The 27808-nt window shown below is 36.5% G+C and overlaps 1 protein-coding gene across 1 annotated transcript in view; it reads right to left on the reverse strand.

Moving 5' to 3' along the window:
• Positions 1-22202: 22202 nt before the first annotated feature.
• The window catches only part of LOC149071492 (sodium/potassium/calcium exchanger 2-like), a 203735-nt gene continuing 198129 nt past the window's right edge, over positions 22203-27808 (reverse strand). The window contains exon 9 of the mRNA XM_089247910.1: positions 22203-27438. Coding sequence (XP_089104036.1) covers positions 27177-27438 — 262 coding nt within the window. The 3' untranslated portion in view covers positions 22203-27176. The remainder of the gene's footprint in view (positions 27439-27808) is intronic.

Consider the following 27808-nt stretch of genomic DNA (forward strand, 5'->3'; position numbering starts at 1 on the left):
ATTTATCTATAACCATCGTTTCGTATATTTTGAGTATATCTACTCGTGCTTTCAACTCTTGTTCCGTCGTCGTGATAAGAATCGCGAGAATCGATTTATCGCTTTATCGACGTTGGTGTTAGACCGTGCTTGAAATTCGATCGATGATTCTGCGGCAGTAACAAAACGTCTTCCGCCATTTCACACAATCCATCCTATCTCGCTTCGTGTCTTAATGGGCAGAGAGAAAAGTTCGTGAAGAGTTATTTGCAGAATTTTCTCCTCCCTTCGAATAGATTCAATCACGAAAAGATGTACATGAATTGATGACTAAAGTCACTTTTGTGCTGGAAATAATCGTGTTCTTCCTGATTGTGTGATCAGCTCCTCGAATTCGAGAGACACTTGCTTGCCAAAGGAGATAAATGCCTCATATTTATGTGAACGCGTAGTATTTAGCTGCGAGGGGAAATTAGTTCTCAGCAATGACGTCACATCTCGTTCAATGATAACTCTAAATATAGATTACATTATGCACTGGAGATATTCATTAACAAGACTTCACTTAATTTCATGTATACTGTTCTCAGACAAGACTGCCTGCAAAATTAATCTGATTAAAAGTGATCTTTTCCTGGTTATTTCTCTTATTCTTCGAAATTTATACAAATACAAATACAAATACAAATACAACGCCACAACAGGCAAAATGCCCAACGAGGTGGCTGATAAAAAGATGCCCATAAAAATATGGTTGTCATATGTTTCAAAAATACAGCAACCCAATTAAAAATGCAATTAACACAAATTACAAACAATATATACACATGATAAAATATTATACGATGCCCATAAAGATTACTTATGGTTGTCTTATTCTAAGAATGGATAGCTTCTCGATTTACCCCAACATGTTTATCGTATTTCTTTTTAAACGTGTCAATTGTGTTACAATTTACTACCTCCGGGGGTAAGCTATTCCATTTATTAACAACCCTATTGGAGAAAAATTCCCTGCGACACCATAACCTTGCATTGTCCCTCACCAATCGATACTGGTGTCCCCTTGTAAAAGCAGTCGATTGGCGGTGTACCAAAAGTTCATGGTCCATCCTATCCATCCCATTGAAAATTTTGAACACTTCGATCATATCTCCTCGACACCTGCGTTCATCCAATGTAAACATATTCAAAAAATGAAGTCTTTCTTCATAACTCAAGCCCTGTGTGCCAATAAGGACACGCGTAGCTCTTCTCTGCACCCCTTCAACCAAGTCTATGTCCCTCTGTAGGTATGGTCTCCAAAACCTTACAGCATACTCCAGTCCAGGACGAACTAAGCCTCGAAAAAGAGGAAGAATGACTTTAGGAGAACGCGAAGAGACCTTTTTGAAAATGAGACCAAATTCGCTATTTGAAAACCGCTGAACAATGTTCAGAAAACTTAAGTCGCTCGTCAATGAGAATTCCCAAATCGGTGACTCTAGTTGCATCCGGGATAGTGACACCATTCAACTCGTAAGAGAACCGTGGGTTGTTCGAACCAAAATGAGCGACCATGCACTTATCTACGCTAAACGTCATGCTCCATTCATTTGCCCATGCTGCAATCTTGTTTAAGTTGGTCTGGAGCAACTCCCTATCGCTTTCATTCCCGATTACCCCCATTAGCTTCACATCATCTGCGAATTTGCTAGTAATTCCATCGATACCCTGATCGAGTTTATCGATAAAAAGTGAAAAAAGTATGGGGCCAAGGACACTTCCCTGAGGAACTCCACTTGTGACGTCTGTCCAACCAGAGAATTCCCCGTTCACCATTACTCGTTGCGACCTATCTCTTAACCACGATTCTATCCAATTCAGCAAGTTGCCCCCTATTCCAATCTCGTGTAAACGCTTCAAGAGTTTGCCATGTTGGACCCGATCGAATGCCTTCTGGAAATCAAGGTAAACAACGTCGACATTTTTGCTCTTACCCAAAGCCTTAGTCACGTAATCATAGAAGCAAAGGAGGTTAGTTACACATGACTTCCCCTTCCTGAACCCATGCTGATTATCCGACAATACATTATTCTCGTCTATCCACTTCACAAACTGCCTTTTGATGATAATTTCCAAAATTTTCGAGAGGGAGCTCGTCAAACTCACTGGACGATAATTAGACACCACTTCTCTACTACCCTTCTTAAATATCGGAACAACGTTAGCCAGTTTCCAATCTCTCGGGACGATACCCTCAGCAACACTACTCCTGTATATCTGTGCGACTGGCCCCAACAATTCATTAGCACCTTCCCTGAGAACCCTGGGATAGATATCATCTGGTCCTGGTGCTTTGCTTGCACATACATTTCTTAGAAGATTTAGGACCTCCACGTCTTCCACTTGAATATCGTTGAGCGTTTTATTACCCCGTTGAGCGTTTTATTTAGTTACTGGAAAGAACACCTAGGTTGAGAAATGAAAGATAGTACTCATCGGGAGAAAGCACTTAAATAATAAATAGTAGACAAAATTTACAGGTGTTTAATACGGCCCTCTCTTTCTTTCTATCAACAACAAACCCGTTCTGTATAAATTGATTATACGTCCTACATTACTTTACGTAGCTCCTTCCTGTGTGAAAGCGAGAAATTCTAACTCTCTGCTCTCGAACGTTTCCAAAACGCAACTCTCAGACGTTTTGGCAGCCCCCCCCCCCCTAGTCTATCAGAAACAACCATATACGCAGAGATACCAAGATCGAAACAATCATGGATTATGCCGAATGGCTCTCCAGAAACTGCCACGATTCTCTTTACAACTCTGACTATGTGAGAGAACATCTTGGAATCTCCAATTTATTATAATAGCACTGATACATTTTAAGACTCCAAAAGACTAAAACTCATGTCGAGATGTGTCCGGACCCAGTGTTCCGAGTCTTTGGCATGTTATTATGTGTCTAATTCTTTCCATTCTGATAGTTCAGAATTGATACACTTCATATGTCATTGTAAATACTCTTCATGATTTACAGATATTATATTTAATCTCAAGTTGAGCATTATTCACCATTATTATTTTCATCTACATTACTACAATCTTGTAGCATTAATAACATCACTATTAACATGTTGCCTGTGCAGCATCTTACTCATCTTACTCACTGTATGGTGACTCTACTGTCGTTCATTCATATTACATCATGATATCACATATAATTAGTTAGCACCAATTCTGTGGTGTTCGGTCAGAACATAATAACTCCAAAATCACAGTTTTGAGATATAAGAATTTTCATTATCATTTAAAAATCAAAAAATAAAGCATACACACAACACAAATACAAATGAAAATACCATACATCAGTGTGTTGTTTAACCGTGCGGCAAGTATTTGTGCGTTTTTCTCACTTCTAATTAGTTACAATTAGCAAGGCTTACTTTTAGATCAAAACGCCATTTTTTGGAGATGTTCTGACCAAACAGCGCAGAATTATCATCAATATATGATGCCATTGTAAATACTTCATGACTGACGCAAATTATATTCCCTCTTCAAGCGAAATGTTTTTCATCATTATTTGCATATCTTCACTATCATATTCATATAGCATTAATTACATCACTATTAACATGTTGCAGCTTCAGCATCTTTTTTTTACTATCATCAATACACGATATCCATTAGTTTCTCTGGAGGTAGCTGTTAATTTCAGGGCAAAGATGTACTTCCACAGCCACATTTCTAAATTTTTCGCCATCTTACAGAGACGACTCTTGAATATATCATCCCTACTTTCTCATACCAACCAAATGCAGTAGTCTCCAACGCACTACTGTGTATTTAATTGGCAGACAGCGATGATGAAGGGGGTGTGAGCTGTTAAAGTCTCATCTACGGCGCCCCGATATACGAGTAGAGGTTCAAGTTTCGAGGTACTCATCGGAACAATAAGTGGAAGGATCCAGAAATGCCTGTCGTGAGAGCTTTTTTCCCATAGAAGTACTTTTTATATCTTCAATTCCTTTTAACGAATTTGTATATAATCGGATTATTTTCTTTTTCTTTACAGTTTTTAACAATCCATAAAAAGTCTGCTTTTACTTCTTATCTTCGGTGAAAGCCTTTCAAAGATTCCAAAAACCCCAGAAACTGTTCGGTTTTTCTTGGTGTCTTTCACCGTCACAACATTTTTAAACGGTCCAGTCCTATTTCGAAGTTGACCATTTTCCACGATCTTCTTCTTTTTTTCCAAGGACATTGCACATTCATACGTCTAGCATGGAAGGGGGGGGGGGTAGCGATAAATGTAGTTTCTATGTTCATGTCCCGATGGCATGGCATGCCTAGGTCCGTAATAATTTGTGCTTTGAATGATTTCACAGCCTCACGGAATGGTAGAAGAAATATCTGATAACCCCCTTTTGATTTTATTCACTGTTTTTTTTTTAATATTCCCATGTGTGTACTCCCGGATTTTATTTCCCTTCACATCCAGCACAACTTCTGTCCTATCGACACGGGCAATTTACTACCGAGTGAGTTGCGCCGGAAGTGTGAGTGTGTGTACCTAACAGTCTAAAAGTGCGTAGCTAGTATTGTGTGTCTTCTTTTTCAAGGCAGACATCTGTACTTAAAATTTTGAGTAAAGTGCAATGATTAAATATTTGTGACGTTGTAGGCCTGTTTCTCTCTGTGGCATGTGTCTGTACCCGCCTCACTGTCGAAAACTCAATGAAATTATGCCCCCCCCCCCTCCAAATCTGGACATCTTCCCAACCCACTTAGTTTCAGGCCTGTAGCGATTACCTCATCCCTTGGTAGCCAGCAATATAAAGTTCCTTTGGCCAGTACCAGGGCCGATAGGCAACGTCATTTCTCCCCAGCGCGATCCAACCCGCAAGGGTAAAAGGCTTATATCCCTGGAGGGACAGAGCCTGGGTCGTGACTGGTCTGTCGGTAGGCAACGTCGACACATGGCGGAAAAGCTCAACCGAACGCTCAGGATCTGAGCTGGGAGCCCGCAACAAAAATCGCTTTGGCCGGCACCTGGGCCTGTCGACACCGTAGAGACATGGCTGAAAAGCTCAACCGAGCGCTGAGCGGGAGGGGGGGGGGTGCCCTCAACTGGGAGCCCACAAGTCCCTCTGGCCGGCAACATCGAGACATGGTTATTGAACAGTATACAACCGCGCCTAATGAGGCCTCTGTTCGCGTGGCAGCGATATTTCAGAAGTTTTGTAAATTTATTGCTATTGCCATTCTCCCCCCATATTTGTTATTATTATTATTTTGTTATGTTATTATTATTGTTTTTATTGTCGTGTGTGCATATATGTAATTTATACATGTAAAGCACCCGACACCGTCCAGCCCCTCATCCGGGGCAATGGCTAACATTGACAGTAGTCGATAGAGCCTGGGTGGCGTACGATATGAAATGAAAAATTATTACCTCATCCGATTTCTTAGCGTGTTATAATAGATAAGGATGTTCGCAGTTATTCAGAATCCATTTATCATTTCCTCCTTAACCCAACGTGCCTTCCAGACGTCCATTTATCTATCTATTCTAGATTTTCCGTTTTCTTCTAATGACCTTCCGGAATCCGTTGACAATAATTTACAAATCAACATCATTTACCTGGATATTTGTTTATAATCTCCCCCACAGCAAATTACACTTTTCAGACTCTCTTACCTTGATTTGAACGTTCGACTGCTCAAGTGGTTGGAGATTCTCTTTAACCTCTTTTTACGATCACGGGCGCAATATTACGTCTAAACTCCATTGGAATAAATTCAAACAAGTTTTTTCTGTGTGGTTTATTCCCCTATCTCTTCAACATCGCGAGGCTTTATAGCAACCATATTATCTACGGAAGATTTTTTTATGTATATAAGGGGTCATTCAAGTATTACGTCAGCATCGAGGGGGGGGGGTTTGAAGGTTGCTTACGTCCTCAACCACCCCTTTTTGAAGATATGAAATATTCTAAGCTGCTGACGAAATTTTGCTGACGGGGGGGGGGGGGGAGGAAAGGAAGGGGGTCAAAAATGACTGGAAATCTGCTTACGTAATACTTGAATGGCCCCCTAATATATATTTCTACTATATGCGTGCAAGAGCAAGAGAGAACACGTAGGGTGAGGGTGAAAAAAAGAATCTAAAAAAAAAAATCACCCTTATCTACCTCTTATCTGTTATACCTTTTGCTTTTATATTTTTACTCCCCCCCCCCCCCTACTTCGTTTTTCTAACGTGTTAGGTTAAGACAAGGTTGCCATATTTATCGCCAATTCGTTAAACAGAGATAATCCAAATTTTTCGCCAAACGCTTGTATGTGAAGTGGTTAAAGTCGTATACAATTTGTCTACTTTGAAAACCATAACTTCACATCTCTGAACTTAAATAAGCTAAATATACGTGTTGTATATTTAGAAATTCATGATCCTTTACACTTGCTTCTATTGTGCTGTTGGGCATAAACTGTCGATAATTGGCCGTATGTCCCACTTTCCCAATGAAATTTGACCAACTGCAGGTCCCCGTATAGTTTGTTAGTAGCTGAAAATATGATAATCTTATACTTACTACAACCGATACCCACGCTGACTTATCCGCCATCTTTGAACGAAGTGTGATGTCAATTGCAAGTTGCCAATTTCATCTAAATAATTGTCAAAGGCAATAAAAGTTTTGCCAGTTACAATCCAAAGAAAAACTGACAAAAATAAGTAAAGTTGTCAATTATGGCCGGTAGTTTTCAAAGCCAAATTGTCAAAGGCTAGTAAAGTTGCTAATGACAGCCGAAAAAAAATTGACAAAGGGAAGTAAAACTGCGAACGACAGCAAAACAAATTTGTCAAAGGCAAGTAAAGCTGCCATAGAAAGCCGAAAAAAATTGTGAAAGGGAAGTAAAGCTGCCATTGACAGCCGAAACAAAATGTGAAAGGCAAGTAAAACTGCCAACGACAGCCGAGAAAAATTGTCAAAGACCAGTAAAGCCGATATTGTCAGACGAAAAAAATTGTCAAAGGCAAGTAAAGCTGCCATTGACAGCCGAAACAAATTGTCAAAGGCAAGTAAAACTGCCAACGTCAGCCGAGAAAAATTGTCAAAGACAAGTAAAGCCGATAAGGTCAGCCGAAAAAAAATTGTCAAAGGCAAGTAAAGCCGATATTTCAACCAAAAAAAATTGTCAAAGGCAAGTAAAGCCGATATTTCAACCAAAAAAAATTGTCAAAGGCAAGTAAAGCCGATATTTCAACCAAAAAAAATTGTCAAAGGCAAGTAAAGCCGATATTGTCAGACGAAAAAATTGTCAAAGGCAAGTAAAGCCGATATTGTCAGACGAAAAAATTGTCAAAGGCAAGTAAAGCCGATATTGTCAGCCAAAAAAAATTGTCAAAGGCAAGTAAAGCTGCCATTGACAGCCGAAACAGATTGTCAAAGGCAAGTAAAACTGCCAACGTCAGCCGAGAAAAATTGTCAAAGGCAAGTAAAGCCGATGTTGTCAGACGAAAAAATTGTCAAAGGCAAGTAAAGCCGATATTGTCAGCCAAAAAAAATTGTCAAAGGCAAGTAAAGCTGCCATTGACAGCCGAAACAGATTGTCAAAGGCAAGTAAAACTGCCAACGTCAGCCGAGAAAAATTGTCAAAGGCAAGTAAAGCCGATGTTGTCAGACGAAAAAATTGTCAAAGGCAAGTAAAGCCGATATTGTCAGCCAAAAAAAATTGTCAAAGGCAAGTAAAGCTGCCATTGACAGCCGAAACAAATTGTCAACGGCAAGTAAAACTGCCAACGTCAGCCGAGAAAAATTGTCAAAGGCAAGTAAATTTGCAACTATCGCTGAAATTGCTGAAAAATCGTTGCTAAACAAAAGATTACTGCTTAAGGTTCCAAATTAAGGTTCCAATGGTGGTTTTTTTGTTTTTTTTAAACCGTAGATGTGTTTGACAAACATGTGAGATAAATATTTTAAAATCATTACAACTAATTATGATAGTCATAAAATTGCTATAATATAATTTAAACTAGTCACGAAAAGAACCTTAATTTTTGATTTCAAAAATTCAATAAACCTTGTTAATAAGTTAACAAAGTGAAAGAACACGGAACATTTTACAAAATACAGTAGTTGGGGCAGCAAAAGTTACCGGGATGTCCCGTTAAGTACGGGCCATATGGTCACTTTTATTCACAAGTTTTTTTTTTTTTTGGCACACGAGTGAAGAAAATACCGCATATCTGGTCCGCGGCTGCATCCCCAAACTATGGTATGCGGAAAAAGACTAATTTCTTGCGTTAATTTATAGGAGCATCTGCTTTGTTCCGAGGTAAAGTTGTACCTTATCATTAGGAGTATATGCTGGCGCCATCTAGTAGTATAACATATTTCTGAGAAGTTTGTTTTTAATAATAATTTGATTTCTATTGTTGATTTCCTTGCGATTCGCACTTGCAAACATCTGACATGTTGAAAGTATGAGAAAAAATTCTTAAATTTTTAGACAACATACATTTTTAGACACTTACTAGCTGATACCCGGCGACGTTTCCCGTCCCGTAAAAAATTTATATATACGTATAGCTTATTAATTTTTTCTTAATCAAACAAAATTTCTGCATCAAGTAAGAAAAATTACTTTTATATATTTTTAAATATTTTAATTAAAAACTTGAGGCAATCGCTTGTGGATACACAATATTTCTTGTGTTTACATCTGGTGTGTGTGTAGATGTACAAATTTTTGGGATTACCAACACGCGAACAGGCGACGAACAGTTGTCCGTGAAAAATACAGGGCTCAAGTAGGTTGATACCTGCCACTGCTAACGACTGGCCTTGCGCTTTGTTGATTGTCATGGCAAAAGTTAAACGAATCGGGAACTGTAATCGCTTTAAAGTGAATGGCATTTTTTCAGTGATAATTGGGATAGGGGGCCATTCAAGTATTACTCAAGCAGATTTTCAGCCATTTTTGACCCCCTCCTTCCCCTTGTCAGCAAAACACTAACCCCTCCCCCCCCTTTCCCCTGTCAGCAAAATTTCGTCAGCAGCTTGGAATATTTCATATCTTCAAAAAGGGATGGTTGATGACGTGAGCAAACTTCAAATCCCCTCCCCCCCTGTAATCAAAAGTCTGCAAATCCAGTCTGCGAGAGTACTTAAGCAGCCCGAACACATTTCTGGATCACTTGAAGGATTTTTTCACTTGAAGGAACATTTAAGATCACTAAAGTGGCTCTCTAAGGGCCGTATTCACCAACATGGTTTAAACTGTAGTCACAATTTTTTGGATAAGAGATCTACATAGATTGGTTAAAAACCCTGAATTTAATTAATCCGTGCCGATCTCTTATCAAAAAATTGTGACTATAGTTTAAACCATGTCGGTGCATACCGCCCTAAAAGACTTATAAATAGTGGGAATGTTAGTTCAGGATGCCATTAGGAATATTTCATATTTTTATAAAGGGTGGGCGATGACGTAAGCATCATCCGAACACCCCCTTCCCTCCCACTTGCCATCGAAAGTCAGCAACTCGGGAAACCCCTCCCTCCCCATCGATGCTGACTGATATTAATACTTGAATGACCCCCTAAAAACTCCAAAATATGCAATTGCATATAATTCGGGCTCTAATGATGACTCATTTCAAAAAGAGAGAGGGAAGAAACAATCAATAATCAATATCCAGAAGAATTATGAACAGTAACTTCTTTATTTTTCTTCACTCGTGTATATTACATACACACACAATACATAAAAGATAAGGATAATACACAGACGACGAGGAAACAATATTAAATAAAACGGCTCGTTCTCTTCTCGTCGAACATTTAATACATAACTACACACACACACACACACACGAAAAAAAAAAATGGCGGAACATTTTTACTGAGATCTAATATTCATTTTCGGTTCCCTTTTTTTCGCTTACTTCTTCTTTGTTTTTTCTTCGATACATTATAATATACGTATATTACAACATTAAATACCTGATAACTTTTCGATACGTAAAAACAACTACAAGGGGGGAGAAGGAAACAATTTCTTATCAGTGACGGGTGTTGATAACTTTAGAGTGTCGCGTGTTCATTACAAATACCACAGTACTTTGATAGGCTATATGTATAATATATATTACAGTGATGAAATACGTTATCTAAAACGTTCCTCTCATGTGTTAACGAATTTTTTTTTTTTTTTTTTTAGCGATTTCTCGTGATGTTTGAGTATCGTTTCGAGTACATCATCGTACCGTAAATACTGTTACTATTTGGGGGGAATGGATTAGGAATGCGTTCATACTATTTTCGAAATGATGTAGTTACAACATTTGCATGCACATCTCTTTTCAATCATGTTCAAGAACGGCCTTCACTGGATCTTATAGAGTCTAGAAATGAATTACATTTTGGGTTAGATAATACCAGCCAACGACCAACGTATGTTGACAAGGAAGCACGGCTATACGCGTTTCGGAACTATATTAAGTTCCTTCATCAGTAGCAAAGAAAGAAAATACTCCTTATAGCTGATTATACTGATGAAGGCACATATAGTTCCTTCATCAGTAATACGCTGATTCCTTCATATATATACGCTGTTGTAGTCAAAGCGAGTAACTCCCGCTATAAGGAGTATTATCTTTCTTTGCTACTGATAAAGGAGCTTCTTATAGTTCCTTCATCAGTAATACGCTGATTCCTTCATACATATACGCTGATTCCTTCATACATATACGCTGATTCCTTCATACATATACGCTGATTCCTTCATACATATACGCTGATTCCTTCATACATATACGCTGTTGTAGACAAAGCGACTAACTCCCGCTATAAGGAGTATTTTCTTTCTTTGCTACTGATGAAGGAGCTTCATATAGTTCCTTCATCAGTAATACGCTGATTCTTTCATACATATACGCTGCTGTAGACAAAGCGACTAACTCCCGCTATAAGGAGTATTTTCTTTCTTTGCTACTGATGAAGGAGCTTCATATAGTTCCTTCATCAGTAATACGCTGATTCTTTCATACATATACGCTGCTGTAGACAAAGCGACTAACTCCCGCTATATATAAGGAGTATTTTCTTTCTTTGCTACTGATGAAAGAACTCCATATAGTTCCGAAACGTGTATAGAGCCGTGGTTCTCTTTTTGCAATTTTGGGTGAACATACGTTGGTCGTTCCCTAGTCTTATAGAGTCTGTTGATATTTATGGCTACTCCATAACCTATTGTGTTCGACATTTCCACTGGAAAATGTTTCAGTGCGTGGAACGAAAGACACACACTTTTTTTTCTGTCGATGTCTTCAGGTTTAGCCAACGATTTGTCATCCAATGATGTGAAATCCTGAGCTGATGTGAAATGCTGAGAGTTCAGTCAGTTGTCGTTGTTTTTAAGCTGCTCTCTCTGTTTGTTCTTGGCATTTTCAGCTGCTGAATTGTGCTAGAAGAGTGATGCTCAGTTTTTGAACGGTGTGCGGTTCTTATCTACTCAACACAGTGGTTACCACAGAGAGCGTCGCGACGTGCTTTCTTCCTTTCAAATTGAGCACATCTCACGTCTATCGCCCTGGGCAATTTACTGCCAAATGAGCTGTGTCGGAAGTGTAGATCTTCTACACACTCAGACGTACCTAACAGTCTGAGTGTGTATCTAGTATTGTGTCTCAAATTTTCAGTGATGCCATCTACATTTCAGAAGTGAACTGAGTGAAGTGAACATTTGTACCGTTGTAGGCCTGTTGCTCTCTGTGGCGAGACTTTTTAGGCGAGGGGGATCGGCTCGCATGATGCCTTGAAGTCGGGATCCACAGAAAATAAACTTCAGCCAAATGTACAAAAACACGATAATGTCTCGTAAAATATGGGTCATACCACAGTGATAATGGGATTGCACTATAAAAGTTTTAGAAAAGTTCTCTTATAAAAGTTGAAAAATGCAACCAGTAAGCGTGTCGGTTACATTCGAGTGAATGTAACCAATAGGCTTATTTGTTGTTTTTTCCTTCAAGTTTTGTGAAAGATCTTTCATCAAACTTTTATGCTATTATATCGGACTAAGGCCGGCATAACACTATAAAAGTTATTTTATAAAACTTGAAAAATGCAACCAATGGGCGGAACAGTTAATTTCGCTCGAATGTAACAGATGTGTTTATTAGTTACATTTTTCAAGTTTTATAAAATAACTTTTATCAAACTTTTATAGTGTAATACCGGCCTAAGACCGGAATTACATTATAAAAGTTTGATAAAAGATCTTTTGCAAAACTTGAAGGGAAAATAAAACAACCAGTAGGCCTATTGGTTACATTCGCTTGAAAGTAGCCAGTTAGAACATTGGTTGTATTTTTAAGTTTTATAGAAAAACTTTTTAAAAACTTTTATATAGTAATCCAGGTCTAATATTGGTACACTAAAATGTTTCCGGTTCCATAATACATTTCAAGCTTTTCCCAGTTGTAACATCACATAACTCAAGTCACAATTGATCAACAATTGTGATCAAAATTTGGTGTGACCAGAAAAATCGACGGAATTTGTGAGGGCAGATGAAGATCATTTCATAAAATTATTGTTGGAATGCACACACAGATGTTGTAAGTACTTAATGTCCAAAAATGGACTGAAATACCTTCTTTGTTGAACACATACCAAATTTCATTTGACAAATAGTAACAGCATTTAGGGCATGACTATAATCTATATTACCAAAGATTTTAATACAACATATCGATTTTATAGATTCTATTAGCAAAACTAATTGTATCATAACTGATCGGCAGTCACGAAAGTCATTTATATATCCACACTATTACATCAATTATAGATAATAATAATTAGCAAGATGGAGTTTCCTGGGGGGGGGGGGAAAGATCTACGCACGATTTAAATAGCAAATCGATGGATCCTAAAGCATTTTGTAGGAAAAAATCTTTCTTATAGCATATTAAACTATTAATAGAGAGATTATTTATATATTGTTTATATAAACGTTATTATTTCTTGGAAGATCGGTTATTATTGTGTATTGAATTAGAAAAGGAGAGAGAGAGAAAAAAAAAACGATCAATCAGCTAAGAAATCGCTCGATCAATGACGTAAGAACCGTTGATCGATCGAGAGAGTGACTCGCTAAATCTACTTGCACGGTAAATTGCTAAAATTCACTAACCCTTTTTGATCCAGAGGTTTTTCGGTTACTTGGATTGGTAAATTTCGCACTTTATAGTCCTCCCCTCGCAATTAGGAGGTCCCCCCGATTGCTAGTTTTTGCGTTTTTTTGGATAGCTCATAAGTTCTGATGAGAAGCCGGATTCACAGGGACCTTCCTTCCTGTTATGGGAGGCCGTTATAGCAATGAAGTACCGTTTTTTCCTGGTGTCGAGCCCACATCGACATAGGATCGCAGAGGGTTGATCACCTTTTCAAAAACCTTACAGGCATACTTTTCAACCTTATTTGAGTCACGAGCACCGTCCTCATACCCGTAATCAGAAAAAAAAAAGAGCAGTAATTTTGACATTCGTGCTCACGCAAATCGGCAGCGTACCACCAGTCAGTCCTCAAAAGTCACTTGAATGATCGATATTGATGAACGCCGTCAAACTCAATTACAACGACATCGAAGATTCCGTGAATTTTTGTCGTTATAACCGAGGTTGTTGTTTTCGAGACCTTTTTCGACGAAAAATGTAATCAGAAGCAATCAAATGCTGTGCAAGAAGAGAGCTGTTAGTTTAGTGTGATTAGAGTGAACCTTGTTTGATCGAGAGAAAACGGGAAATTGAGACCATGAATATATACGAGAAACCACAGATTCTCGCCAAAATATTAGAAACTGTCGAAGCAATCGCCAAATATGGCTAAAAATAACGCTTGGCGTCAAATATAGTACTAAAAAAATATGCATTGATTTCAAATGCATTTCACAGGGAAAATAATTACCATGGAGCAAATGCTATGGTGCATATTTATGGTCGTATTCATTTTTATACAATTTAAAGGTTAAGCAAAATACTTTCATCTCTGATTCTTGCAAAGAAAAATAATTGAAGTAAAATTCATCCAAAAAAAAGCGAAATTACAGCAAAATACAGTGATGTCCCGTATACGGGTCATGTTGAATAGGAGCACGTCGGAGCAACTTCTTAGAAAACCCTTTTCTTTCCTGTCGTTAGAATTCAAGAAACCCCAATAAAACGAAGAAATGCGTCGTTATATCTGAGTTTGTGGCGGTTTCAAAGACGTCATAAGCAACGTTGAATATGTGAGTAATTGTGACTCACACATTCCTTTCTGGGGGATCAGACCAAACCACCAATTATTGACGTTATGACCGAGGTGACGTTATAACCAAGTTTGACTAATTCACAGGTGTGATATCGATGAATACTTCACGAGTATGATATCGGATACAAACATCGAGCACGCCTGTGAGCAACACGGTGCTCGCGAGCAAGAGGTTGAAAATGCCTGTTTTTGAAGATGACATCTAAAAACACTAGGAAGTGTGATTTCTACTTAATAGAGATGATCCTTGAAGCGAATGAGGGGGGGGGGATGTAGCTGCGAATACATATGTACATTGAATCGAATATTTTCGAGCATTAATGCCATATTATCCGAACTTGTTTGAAAGACATCGGGGTACAGAGAAGCTATTTTCATTTGCATTTTAAACAAGAAAGAGGAAATTATTGAGAAATTTTCGGAAACGTACGTTTTATGAGGACTTTTCTAGATTGATTTTTTGAAATATAATTATACGTATAAATAGCGTATTATTCTGCAATGTAACTGCATCTTCATTTATTCTATATATAGCATGTACTAAAAAAATTATACATAGCTCATTAAATCGCATACATAAAAACAAGTTCTTTGCTGCTTTTTGATCATACTAGAAGCTGGCCGAAAATGACTAGGCAAAATGGAATTAATATGATCCATCTCTACATGCGTATAGGGTTGCCGGACGTCTTGTATTGCAAAAGTGACTTAGTTTCGCGAAAATATTTTTCTTCACGGACGTCAATTTTTAAAGAATTTTTTTAGACATTTCCCGTTACCTACAGATATTTGACTTCATTGGTTAATGTAATGTAAGAAGCACAAAGAGTCTCAGGCATACGCTATCATATAATAACGGTATATTATTGTGCTGGTGCCATTTTCTCGAAGACAGGGATTGCAGTTTTTATCAAATATCCCGACTCATATCACGTAATACTGCTGCCATCTGTTTTTTGATTTAAGAGTTCACTAAAAATAAATGTGTCCCGTATTTTAATGCTTTCAAACAGCAACCCTTTACATGCGTTAAATAATTTAAAAACAGTGCGGTAAGGACTCGGCTAAACCGTTCATAGATACAATTGTGATTCACAATGCAATATAACTGCTCTTAAAATATCTACTTCCCTCGTAATCTTGTACAAAGATTCTCACGTTGCCACGCCCTATCCTATATGACGTCATTCATGTCTATCCACCAATCACCAGCACCAGTTAGGTAAATTTCTTTGTCCCTCAAGGGGGAGCAAAAGCTAAACCATTTTTCAAGTCACTAGTAAGCTTCAAGATTTTTGAACTTAATTCTTTTTTTTTTGTTGCCCCCTCTACACATAAAATCACGAACTATTTTCCCTAATTATACATTATTCTGCTGGTATAATCGAATTCAATCCTGATTATTCAACGAATATCTGAGAAAACGGACCGAAATATATGCAAATTTTGAAATAATTTCGCTGCAGCAAGTGAGATAAAATTTCGAAAATACAACATTGAAAGAGGAATCTAACATACGGGTATTATTATGTATTTGTTCCGTCGGTTTTACATACATTCATGCGTGTATTTACAAAGAATTTCCAGCAATTAAAAACAGTTCTAAAAAAAATGGTATTACGCTTCTCTACTGAATATGGATAGAATGCAATTAGGACGAATTAGCATATATGCTTATTATATATATTTTTTTGGACTTTCGTTTGAATATAGCAAACAATTTTCTCTTCTCAAAACTATCATAAATCCTTTTACATGAGATACATGTATATACAAATCGAAAAATTGAGTGTTTAAAAACGTACAATATAATCTATAACATAGGAAAAGGTACAGTAATAGAGCGATGTACATTCTCCAATACGCTAGAGAAGGAAATTTGCAATATATAGTTCTTAGCATGTACATACTGACATGAAATATGTTGTGATGATAAGATAATGGTAATCAATACAATTCAAAATGCGTATTTTTTTTTATTAAAAAAACAAAAACTAGTGAATGTTATGATATTTTGTGAGTAATACTGTGTTTTTGACATGTGTATCATGATCAATGGCTGTGGATGGAAACTCAACATGACTGAAAATATGAATGCATCTTTATGATGTTCAAAAAACAGCTGATTCACACAAAGCGTATTTACAATTTACTCCTATGTAGAATCAAGCACATGCTTTCTGTGGAAATATCAACACAAAGTTATCAATATGCACGTAAAAGATGCAGAAACTAGCTGATATCATTGATAGCTATTGAACTAAATTATTGTATGCACAAAGAGAAGAAAAATATGATAGACATGTTATCACATAGTTTGTTAATCAATCGAGTTCGTATTATGTTGAGTATATCATTACGTATGGTTTGAACATTATATGAATCAAAACTTTCAAAAAAAACTATGAAACATTAGTTTATGGTTTGATCTGTTCAGTTTGAATCATTACGAATTAATTAATTTACGTTTCACTGAAATTTATGAAAAATGCTTAAAATCGAAACTTCAATTTATATAATCCCCTATTAATTCATTAACAAACAAATCTGATAATTATGCTTTTTTAAGTAATTTAAAATAAAATACGAAAAGATATATAGAGAGTTTTCAGTTTGAATCGGGTCATCACGAATTGGTTTACGTTTTATTAAAATTTATCAGCGATTGGTGAAATAGTTCAGCGGTTCCCAATTAGGGGTGCCTAGACTCCCAGGGGGTCCACGGCCTACTTATGGGGAATCATAATAAAAATATTTAAGTTTAAAAAAAAAGGAATTTGATTTAAATTTGCACTTAAAAAAATTTCATTTAAGTTAACGAGAAAAATAACCGCTGCAGCGTTGATAGACTGCAGTAGCAATATTGTTATGATTTTTTTGACAAAAATTTTACTTGTGGCGGCGACTTCTCTTGATAGGATTATGAAACGATATTTTAGTTCTTCTGCAGTCCAGTAGGTGACATTACTATCGCTTCAAATGTACTGGATATTATATAGGATATTACTACTTAACCAAACACCAACTCTGGCCCTATCGCAATCTACTGCCATTAATGAGATGGATTGGAAATGAAGGCGCTGTCTATCGGTGGTCGCCTGAAGCTCGTTAGGGGAAAATACCTCATCAATATCCTCCCTCCGGTTTGAACCTGAGGACCGCGACACCGCAACCACCACGCCACTCGGGCGCTGCTAGAATGTCCTGTATTGCTCGGAAACATTCAGATGGCTGTAGTTTCTGCCGCTATAAATATGGAGTCCATGGCAGACCGAGATTTCCGGGGAGTCTACGACTAAAGTGCTTGTGAACCGCTGGTTTATAGTTTGATCCACTTAGTTTGAACCGCTTCGGATTAATGAATTAACATTTTATTCAAATTTATGAGACACAATTGAAATAATTATCGATACTTATTAATGCACATCAATTCGTTCACAAAGAAAATTCTGATAATATCATAATTTTTTTTTATACACTTTGAAAAATAAACTAAAATATGAAAGATATAGTTTTTAGTCTTATCCGTACACTTCAACCGACTCATTGTAGTTAAATTTATTTGCGTATCACTAAAATTTATGAAAAGTTACATGGAAAAAAAAAGAAAGAATTCTGCTAAGTGCTGAAAAATTGTTAAAAAAAACGAACAGATCAATTTTGAAATTAAATTATGTATGAAATTGATCACTCAAAAAAGTATTCAGAGATTATGGGATTAATAAATTCTTCATTTTTAAAAATTAACTCTTTTTTTAATCCAATTCTCTGTACGGTACCACGCGCAGTTCCATTCAGGATAGCATTTGATACAAATCTCGAGACCATTCAACATCAAAGGAATTTCAACATTAAACTATGTATGATGGAAGATGGCGCACACACATATATATAATGAATATCATCTCCAAACCTCACATTATTCAACATATACAACATACTCAACAAGCAAGAATATCAACAGTACACGTCACTTATTATTATACATAATTTTTCGTGCTGCTCTTATGCTCTTGTAGAAAACAATCGGATATGATTGATGCTTTCAGATATCGATCTCGGAAACGAAAAATTTATCAAATTAGACTCTTCTCATCCGTTTTCAACAATTACTCTCTGTACAATATTTTCCCCCATCACTCTCCCATTCAAAATACGTTTTTATTTAGCCACATTCCACAATATACATAAAACACTTGAACATACGAAAATCTTTTGTACGGTTTAATTACAACAGTGATTAGGAAATTACAGTAATTACTAAGGAGTGAAAAAGAAAAATTCGTTTTTCATCATAAAATACAGTAGAGCAATGATATTGATAAAATAGCTTCCAATCCCGAATAAAACATTATTTTCAAATCTCTCTTGATACATCATGTCAACCATTACTTTCCGTCTTGCTGGAAATGCAGATCATGTGATATGTGCTCTGCCTATAGATTTAAAAGGCTTAACATGAACTTATAATACAGATTTGATAGATTGAGACTGGGTTTTCAAGCTAAAGGCTAACATAACCGAAAATACATTTTAAGAATGTGAACGTTCGTAATTTTCTTCTTATATATTTTACCCGCGAACATACGCCATTTTGAATTATGTCGGAATTTTTTCGTGTCGCTGGATGGAAATTTGCTTTAAGACCGCCTTTCACAAGGTAACTTATTCGCTTCTGCCAGCAATAAGTGCGGGAACGGCAGAGATTTATCGTTAAACCTGCGAGATGTGTGGCCCGAACGCCAGGAGTGCTGGAAAAGCTCGTGAATGGATGGAACTGTTTAAAACTTTCACCGGCAGACGAAGTTCGCCCTTACTTTGCACCAGCTGCAAATTGAAGATAGTCTATATACCTACTTCATGAAAAATTTTTTTGAAAGAAAACCCATTTTATACAGGGTTTAAGTGTTATTAGTAATTTCTACTGTACCATTTCTAATGCAGATGAGTGTGAGAATAAGTATGTCGGAGAAAGGGTTAAGAAATTCCGAAAAAATGGGCGAATCACGGTCTGTTTAGTGGAAGCCCGAGATGGCCAGTCCAAACGCCGTTCACATCATAGATGTTCTACCGACATTCATCAGTCTCACCATTTCATAAATTTTTTCCACCAATTGTGACACACGTATCATAGTTTCATATATTTAGCGATTAATCTTTGACAAGTGTCACATTTCTTGTAGTCAGGAAGTGAATAATTAACTTTTTTCTCACAGGTGGTGGGCAGGTCGATTTTCTCCATTATCATTATTTCTATACATTTTGCTAATTCAGGTATATTTGCCCATGACCTGAAAACGCGCAAGCAGCTGGCATGATTCAAAATGGTGACCGTTCCTGCACAAGGGATGCCTAAAAATATTCCACATTTACAAAATTACAAGAACCCTTGCGTTCTAAAAACATATTCCAAAACCAGTATGACTTTGAAAACATCAAAATTGTATCAAATTCAGTGTCAGGGTATTTATTACCACCTTAACGCACCTTTGAAACGCCTCCCTGACGGCGACTTTTGAGCTAATGTTTGGCCCCCATGGTCTCGTTAACACATGACAACACGGTCACAACCATAAACCCTGTCTAAACTTGAATGCGTCGATGCAAACACAAAATCTCATCAATCAAACCGTACATAAGATTTTTCGAAAAAAACTCCCCCGATTTACGTCTATTCCATTCTGAATGTTGTTGACGGTTGAAATAATATAATTATGTATATATAATCCACATCAACATCCGATATATATTCATGAATATATATATATAGATATATACACACATAGTAAAAAATATATAGTTAGGTGGGACCAACATCAACAATAATCTCTCAATTAATAAGATTTTTCTTGAGCGTTTTTTTGTTATCTGAAGCTAAATCCGTCTTCGAGATGACGTCACTGGATCTCGATCAATGAATATTTATATAAATATATTATACATTTTTTTCCTTTCGAAATCGATTAAATGAACAATTATCATCGGAAACAACAGACAAATATTTAACAACAACAACATTCAGAAATTCACACAAAAGCAATCAATATGGAAGCAGCTTATCTCCAAAGACGTTTATCATCTCATCTGATTGGATTAATATTCACGTGAAAGACTTTTTTCCCCTCAATTAGTAATTTTTGTTTCTCTGCACATAATTTCAGTAGAACTTTAGCACACAATCGATATCCTATATTAAATCGGGGAAAACAATTATTTAATTATATTTGACTCAAGGTTTGCCACGATTCATGTAATATGCTTTTTTTGATTGTCAATTATTACCGGTTCAAATATTTTGGAAGATAAGAATATTTATGTTATTTTAAAGACTCTCTAATATTGATATAACATCATTTAATAACTGTAGGAGGCAATGGAAAATACCAATATATACGATTATATCAGCGTTTCTCAAACGTTTCACCTTTGCGAATCGCCCCCCCCCCCGGAAATATAATTTCCGCGTTTTATTGAACCATTGAAACAATATCCATATTCTGAGGAGCCAATGAGGCTCTTGGAATTTAATGTAAATTGTTCTAGAGAATCCTTGAAGTTATAAATTTCTTTTGTTAGGAATAAAACGTGGGAAATGTCTACATTCTAGAAAACCCTTGAGATAATATCAACGTTTTCTATAGCGTTGCTATAACTGAAATATACGGGATGTTTCAGTTCTCTGATTTTACCCTCTAGGTTGAGGATGATTTATGGTTTTACCGCCCGTGGGCATCGCCTGTATAGGCAGAAAAGACTCCGTAAATTTGAAACGGCATTACTTGGAGACAATGAAAAATTGAGAGATGGGACAAAAAAAGTGATGATGAGCACGCCTGGAATTACAAACACACCCGTCTGTGAAATTAATTACAAATTTAACCATCGGATGGAGCCACAGCCGTTTAAGAAGGATGCCGAAGATGTTGACATAGATGTGGACGAAACGTCAGGAAGTAAATTTTTCGGACCATGATCTGTCAGTATAGATACTGCTAACTTATGAATAAGTTACGAATGAACTCTCGAATGAAATCTCGAGACTAAATACTCATTATTAAAACTGCTGTATATGCATTGCTATTTAGTTTTTTCTTGGGGAAACCCGATTGAGAAACGCCGATACCGATAATGAACACGTTTCTTCATGGACAGAATCCGGCACTAGATGGCGTCAAATTTAACAACATTATTAGATCGGAAACAACTTAATAATTGTTTTTAGACAGAAATGTTTTCACTCTAATTATCACGAAAATGTGTGTGGAAACACTTAAAATCCCGAAAATAGTTAGCTTCTAATTGACGCGGTTTTGTCAAGCACCTTTTACACTAGATGGCACTAAAACTTGAAACAAATATTAAAATATTATAATCAATTAATAACCATAATTTTACGTTATAAAAAAAAAATAAACAATGAACAAAAACTCAAATAAAGGTAATCGTCACAGATGTTAACTAAAAATGCTATATTTTGAAGCGAAAAACAATGTTCTCACTGGATGGCGCTTACCAACAATGAAATTTGTGTGGAAATTATTATTTTGCATTTATAGAAAAATTTCTTAAATTCATGAAACAAAATATACAGTCAATTCACATAATTTCTAAAAGCCAAAATTACATAAAAATATTCCAAATTGCACATAAATTTTAACATTTACTTTAAGTCGTCATAACAATTTGAAAATTAGTGAAAAATATATAATTATTTCATTATTAGAAGTATTAAACTATTCATATATGCCATTATATATCATATATATATATACAGATGCGTTATACACACAATGCAAAGGCTTTACCTACTATAACTCGTGTCTATTATATAACTATATTCTTACATATATGTATAATATATTATATATAATACATATAGAATTCATAGTTAATACATTGGCACGTGAAACACATAACGAGGTGTGAAAATTCGCTTAATAGAGGTTTTCATGTTAAAAAATAGGGTTTATTAATTGGAGAGAAACGTCGATACATATTTTAGGAAAAAAAATCAATTAATTGATTTTCACGAACAACACATACATTGATTTTTTTTACTAATTATTATTATTTTCAATTACCTATAGTATTTATTCTCAGCGTTATTTTTCAATAATGATTGAACAAGAAGGCTATTGAATGAATTCTCGGGTAGGCTATTGGAAAATAGCGATATGAAAGGCTATGATATATATATATACGTATCCAACGAGACAATTGTACCTGGTACATACTTATAAGTATCCCGAACATGTATTATTACAGTAAAAAGCAACGCATCCTATTGTTTCACGTTTCGTTCGTACGTTGACTAATAATCATGGCTAACGATAACTGATTGACACAAAACTGACTAAAAAATTTTATCAAGGAACCGCTGAAAACTAATTGAAGAAAAAGAGTAAATGATGATTAAAAACTGCAAGAATGGAGTAAGAGGGGGGAAAAGATCGGATTTTTTGCTTCTTAACCTTTACCTCTAACACAAGTAGATAAAAATAGTTTTTTCCTCAGCAGCAGTTCAGAAATGATGTATTTTTTTCTTTTGTGGAAGATAGATGGCACTCGAGTTGAGTCGTTGCACGGATTCAATAGAATCGAAATAGAAGTTGGCTGATCATATTTCTTCAAGAGAAATACGGGGAATTGGGATTTCAAATGCGGGGAAAATATGGGACAGCGCCAATAACTATGCCAAAAGTACGCAAAGTCGCCAAATACTGCTAAAATCACGGAAGGTTGCCAGTGAAGCACAACTGCAAATGGCAGTGGATTAAAATAAATTCCACGAAATAAAACGTTCACCATATTTAATATGTGGGATCAATATTCTTATTTATACCTATAATGATATAATATAATTAATGAGTTAAAAAATAATTTTAATCTGATTTTAAAGAATAAAGATTTCTTATGCCATCTATAGCTTATTTTTGTATCATTTAAAGAACAGTTTAAGGGTTTATATGCACTACAGTTAGTTTTAAAAGCCAACTGATAGATGGCGCTGACAGAAGACTACATAGAAGTTTTTGTCTGTAAATCAGGATGATTCATCGAATGAAGAATCCACGTGAATCACTCCATTGACGGCCCAATTTGCATAAATATAATCCAAGATGTGTGTGTCAGTGTCATCTACCGGATAATTTTAGAACTATATTTTCATCATTAAAGTGATTCTACACTGCACCTAATCCCATTCGTGCATTTTTTTAATCATCATTTATTCGTTTTTTTTTAATTACCTTTTTTTAAAGTATTCACGCATCCCGTAATTAATACAAAAATAATGCAGAATAGTATTGACGTAAACACATCATTTTCGGGTACATCACTCATTATAGTAAATCAAACTTAAATTAATAGCTGTGAACACTATATCGAAGCTATTATTTAAGATAGCGGCGGTGGTGGCATCGTTCGTATTTGCGGCTGAATTATGGTTCCTGATTCAGCAATTATTTTTGCAATAAGCTGCTCCTAATAATACGTTACATATAAAAAAGAAATGTATAACACATAACATCCGTCGTGAATATAAATAACTATAATTATATATATATTTGTATATATATATATAAACACTATATCTCTTCCCGTATAATGATTAAGTGCGTTATCAAACATGCACATCACCCATATATTGTTTTTATAACTCATAAACGGTGGTATTTTATATGGTAATGGTTCGATTAATTTTCCAAACGCATGCCAGATACTGTGCGGTGGGATTCAGTTGATCGCGACATGCATGTTCCGCGCATGTATATGAATATATGCTGGTTGTTTTAATATCAATCTCGATCCTCGCTCCACGTTCCAAGACATTCAAAAGTGTGTAGGTACATAAGGAATTTTTTCACTCTCTTTCTCTCATTTACCGTGCACTCGCCGCAATAAAAGGCCTTGATCTCTAGAAATGTGTGTAGAAGGGCCGATTTGCTTTTTTTTTAACGTAGTAGCAACACTTTATCTACTGTGCATGCTTAATGTACGAAGAACCGTGTATAATTCTTTGATCATCAGCAATGCGTGAAACATATCACCAATGACACAGAAGCTTTGGGGTTGCCTAGTCTGTTACTGGTGCGAATACATTAATTTACTGCCTCTAGAATGTCTTCTTCTAGATCTGAAGAGAATACCATGAAGATGCCAACTGATGCTGCATAATCTGTTGATGATGCGAAAAAAGCGGCCTACTGCATGTAGAAGGTTTGTGTCTAGTTCTATAGAGAATGGCGTGAAGGTGACACCGATGCTACTTAGGGCCGTATTCACCGACATGGTTTAAACTGTAGTCGCAATTTTTGGATAAAAGAGCAACATAGATTGGTTAAAAACCCGAATTTAAAACAAATCCGTGTCGATCTCTTATCAAAAAATTGTGACTAGTTTAAACCATATCGGTGAATGCCGCCCTTAATCTGCTGGTGGTGGTGCGAAGAAAGTTGTCTATTCTCTACTGCATGTAGAATGTTAGCATCTGGTTCTGTTGAGAATGCCGGCTGATGGTGCAGAAAAAAAGCTGTCTACTGTCTACATGTCGTTTGCATCTGGTTCTGTAGAGAATATCACGAAGATGAGACCTGATGGATGCTGCCTAAGCTATTGACGATGCAAAAAAAAAAAAAGGGGGCGGAAAATGTCTACGTCCGGTTCTAAAGGGAATTATATAAAGATGTCACCTGGTGCGCTGCTTAATCAGTTGATTTTAAAGAAATTGATCTGTAGTGTGTGAAGCAAAATGTTAGAATGCAATTCTGAAGAAAATGTCATGGAGATTCCACCTGATGCTGCTTAATTTGTTGATGATGCGAAGAAAGACTTCTACTGCCTACTACTACCATTGCCTGAAGAATGTCTGCATCTAGTTCTGAAGGAATCCAATACCTACTCCAAGAGTAAATATGAAACGACTTAAATCCAGAGATCTTATAGGAAAGTGGAGAATTTTCAGAATCCCGACCACATTTTTTTCAAATGGTTACGGCTTCGTTGAAGGTGGTTTTTAATTATCCTGTTGCTATTGGGTGAGGTAACGTGGATGTCGTGTAAGTCGCATTCGATTTTCATCCAGTCCCGTTCCTACTACTTTCGTTTACTCGTTCACAATTATAAATGCTCTTGTCGCCATCGCACCAACGCACGGAGTGAGAAGGTAAACAACACAGCGTCTCTGCCGCATGTGGTTGCCACTAGTAAAAAGAAATCAACCCTCATATATATATATATATATATATATATATATATATATATATATATATACACACACACACATGTATGTGTACAAAATCACTTATCCGATTAATAAAGGATCATATCCAAAAACGTTTATCTTCAGTTTGCGTCATCACGGTCCATTTAATCCAGTACGTACATAGTCCAGCAGCCATTGGTAAATCATATTTATAAGGAAATTAACATGCCAATCGCATACATCCGAATTCAATTATAAATGAATCCGAATCTTACATGATTCCACCTCACGTATAGCAAAAATGAAACAAAATCGTCGGATATTGATGCCACATCAGTTCATTTAGATGGACACCAGAGATGCCTTCGATTTTAGGATACTCTGAGTCCAGAGATTAACAGTTGATGAATATTCGGTTGATAGATATAAGGACCAAAACGAAATTGATCTCAAGTTTTTCTGTAGGAGTTTGTTAAACACGGCATCACTGAGGTTCAACTGATATTCGAAGAGCTTTGCTAGATATTTCACAAAATGGTCTGCACTTATTCTTCCAACATTCATAAGAATTCATAAATTCCACTCTACATTCTTTGTATAGATTTCGAAGTTGTAAGGGAAGAGACTCCAAAATATGTCGCCAGTCGGAGCCATCGAACAATTCTTCCTGCTTGGAGTGAACTATCCAACACATAATTTCAGCTAGTCTCAGTTAATACCCAAAAAATCTAAGATAAAAACCCTTTTAACTAAATGTACCACTTGGTTTGTGTGTTCAAACCTCTCCTGCTTACAAAAAATAACCAATGCATTAATCGTGCTACCTAAAACTAACCCATATTTTAGACTACAGATGGCGTTACCTTCGTTCGGTATCTGGTTTTGGTATTCGAATAGTGACATCTACCTCACATTTCCAGTTTTTGTCACAATCAACAGTTACGAGATGCCTACTTCAGTATCGATACTCATATCCTCTTATTGTTGCCTATCCTAGGATATAGGTGACGCTACTTAATCTGCTCTGTTAGTTTTCAAAATACAGATGGCGACACTTATTTCAAGAGATCAAAGAAATATCCGTTAGGGAATAAATCTGTTGGAAAACAAAATCTTGCATACAGACATTGCACAACATGTCAGGTATTCAACCAGTTGATCCGTTTTTTTTCCAACATACTATGTACAGTCTTTTACATTCAGTGCATACATCGAGTCGAAAATTCATATAATTTAGGGAGCAATGGTGAAATTTCACAATCATCCGCGGGACGTAACTTCGTAAATTTGGCACGTATCCAGGGCACGTTGCATGTTTGATACACGTAATATGTATATATAAACTATGTATATATATATATATTTATTTATTCATTAGATTTGTGAAGAGAGACGGACTTTGCTCATCTAAATTACATTTACTCAATTGTTAATTATTATTATCACTTTTCCTGTTTTTTTAAAAATAATACTGAATATTGAAATGACATGGAGAAAATGCATTATATAGTCTCACTGTATTCGTTATTTTTAATGGGTACGACTCCGTTGATTCAATTTCTCTGTCTCTCACTGGCACTTCTTCTTCTTCTTCTTCAGGTTATAACCTCATACCCAATTTCTGAACATTCCATGTGAAATCTGCATCGCCTGTCTGATTATCATCGACTAAATTGCCACGTTTACTTGGGGATGACGTAACCCATGATGGTGGAGCAGTTGATGATCTCGTATTCTAGCAGGAGGCTGACGGCCACAAAGGCGAAGTACAAGAGGAACATGACGAGCGCCAGGCCAACGTTCATGCGCCAATTGAATGCTGCTATCGAGACTATGACGAAAATGAGCATGAGGAAGAGGATTATGATGGAGCAGGCCATTCCCGAGCTGCTCACTTCGACTGGGCCGAAGATCAGGCAGGAGAGCAACCATGGCAGAGGAAGACTGTCGAGAAACAATCAGAAATGTACAATGAAAACGTTATGCAGGATACCCTGAAATGTATCAGATTGTAATATCAGAATAACGCTATGTGTTAGAAAAGTATATGAGTCGCGTAGTTGCAAAACTCTTTGAGGTCCTCCTCACACAGGGATACTCTAATCGAACTGGAGTAGCCTCAACTAGAGTTGACTTGACTTGAACGAGTCGAGTTGCCTGTTCACCCTCACGTGGCGCTGCTAAAAAAAAATCCGAAAGCCCGAGGAAATAAGTAAAAACGACGCAGTGTTTTAGTTCACCTCTTTACCTCCCTGAGGAGCTCCATAGAAATATACGTGTTAGATCTTCTGGATAGGGAAACTCCTATCAGTCG

Source organism: Pholcus phalangioides, unplaced genomic scaffold (genome assembly GCF_987345545.1).
Source record: "Pholcus phalangioides strain wild (caught in Gottingen) unplaced genomic scaffold, Ppha-v1.0 ptg000018l_1, whole genome shotgun sequence".
In the NCBI taxonomy this organism is placed as follows: Eukaryota; Metazoa; Arthropoda; class Arachnida; order Araneae; family Pholcidae; genus Pholcus; species Pholcus phalangioides.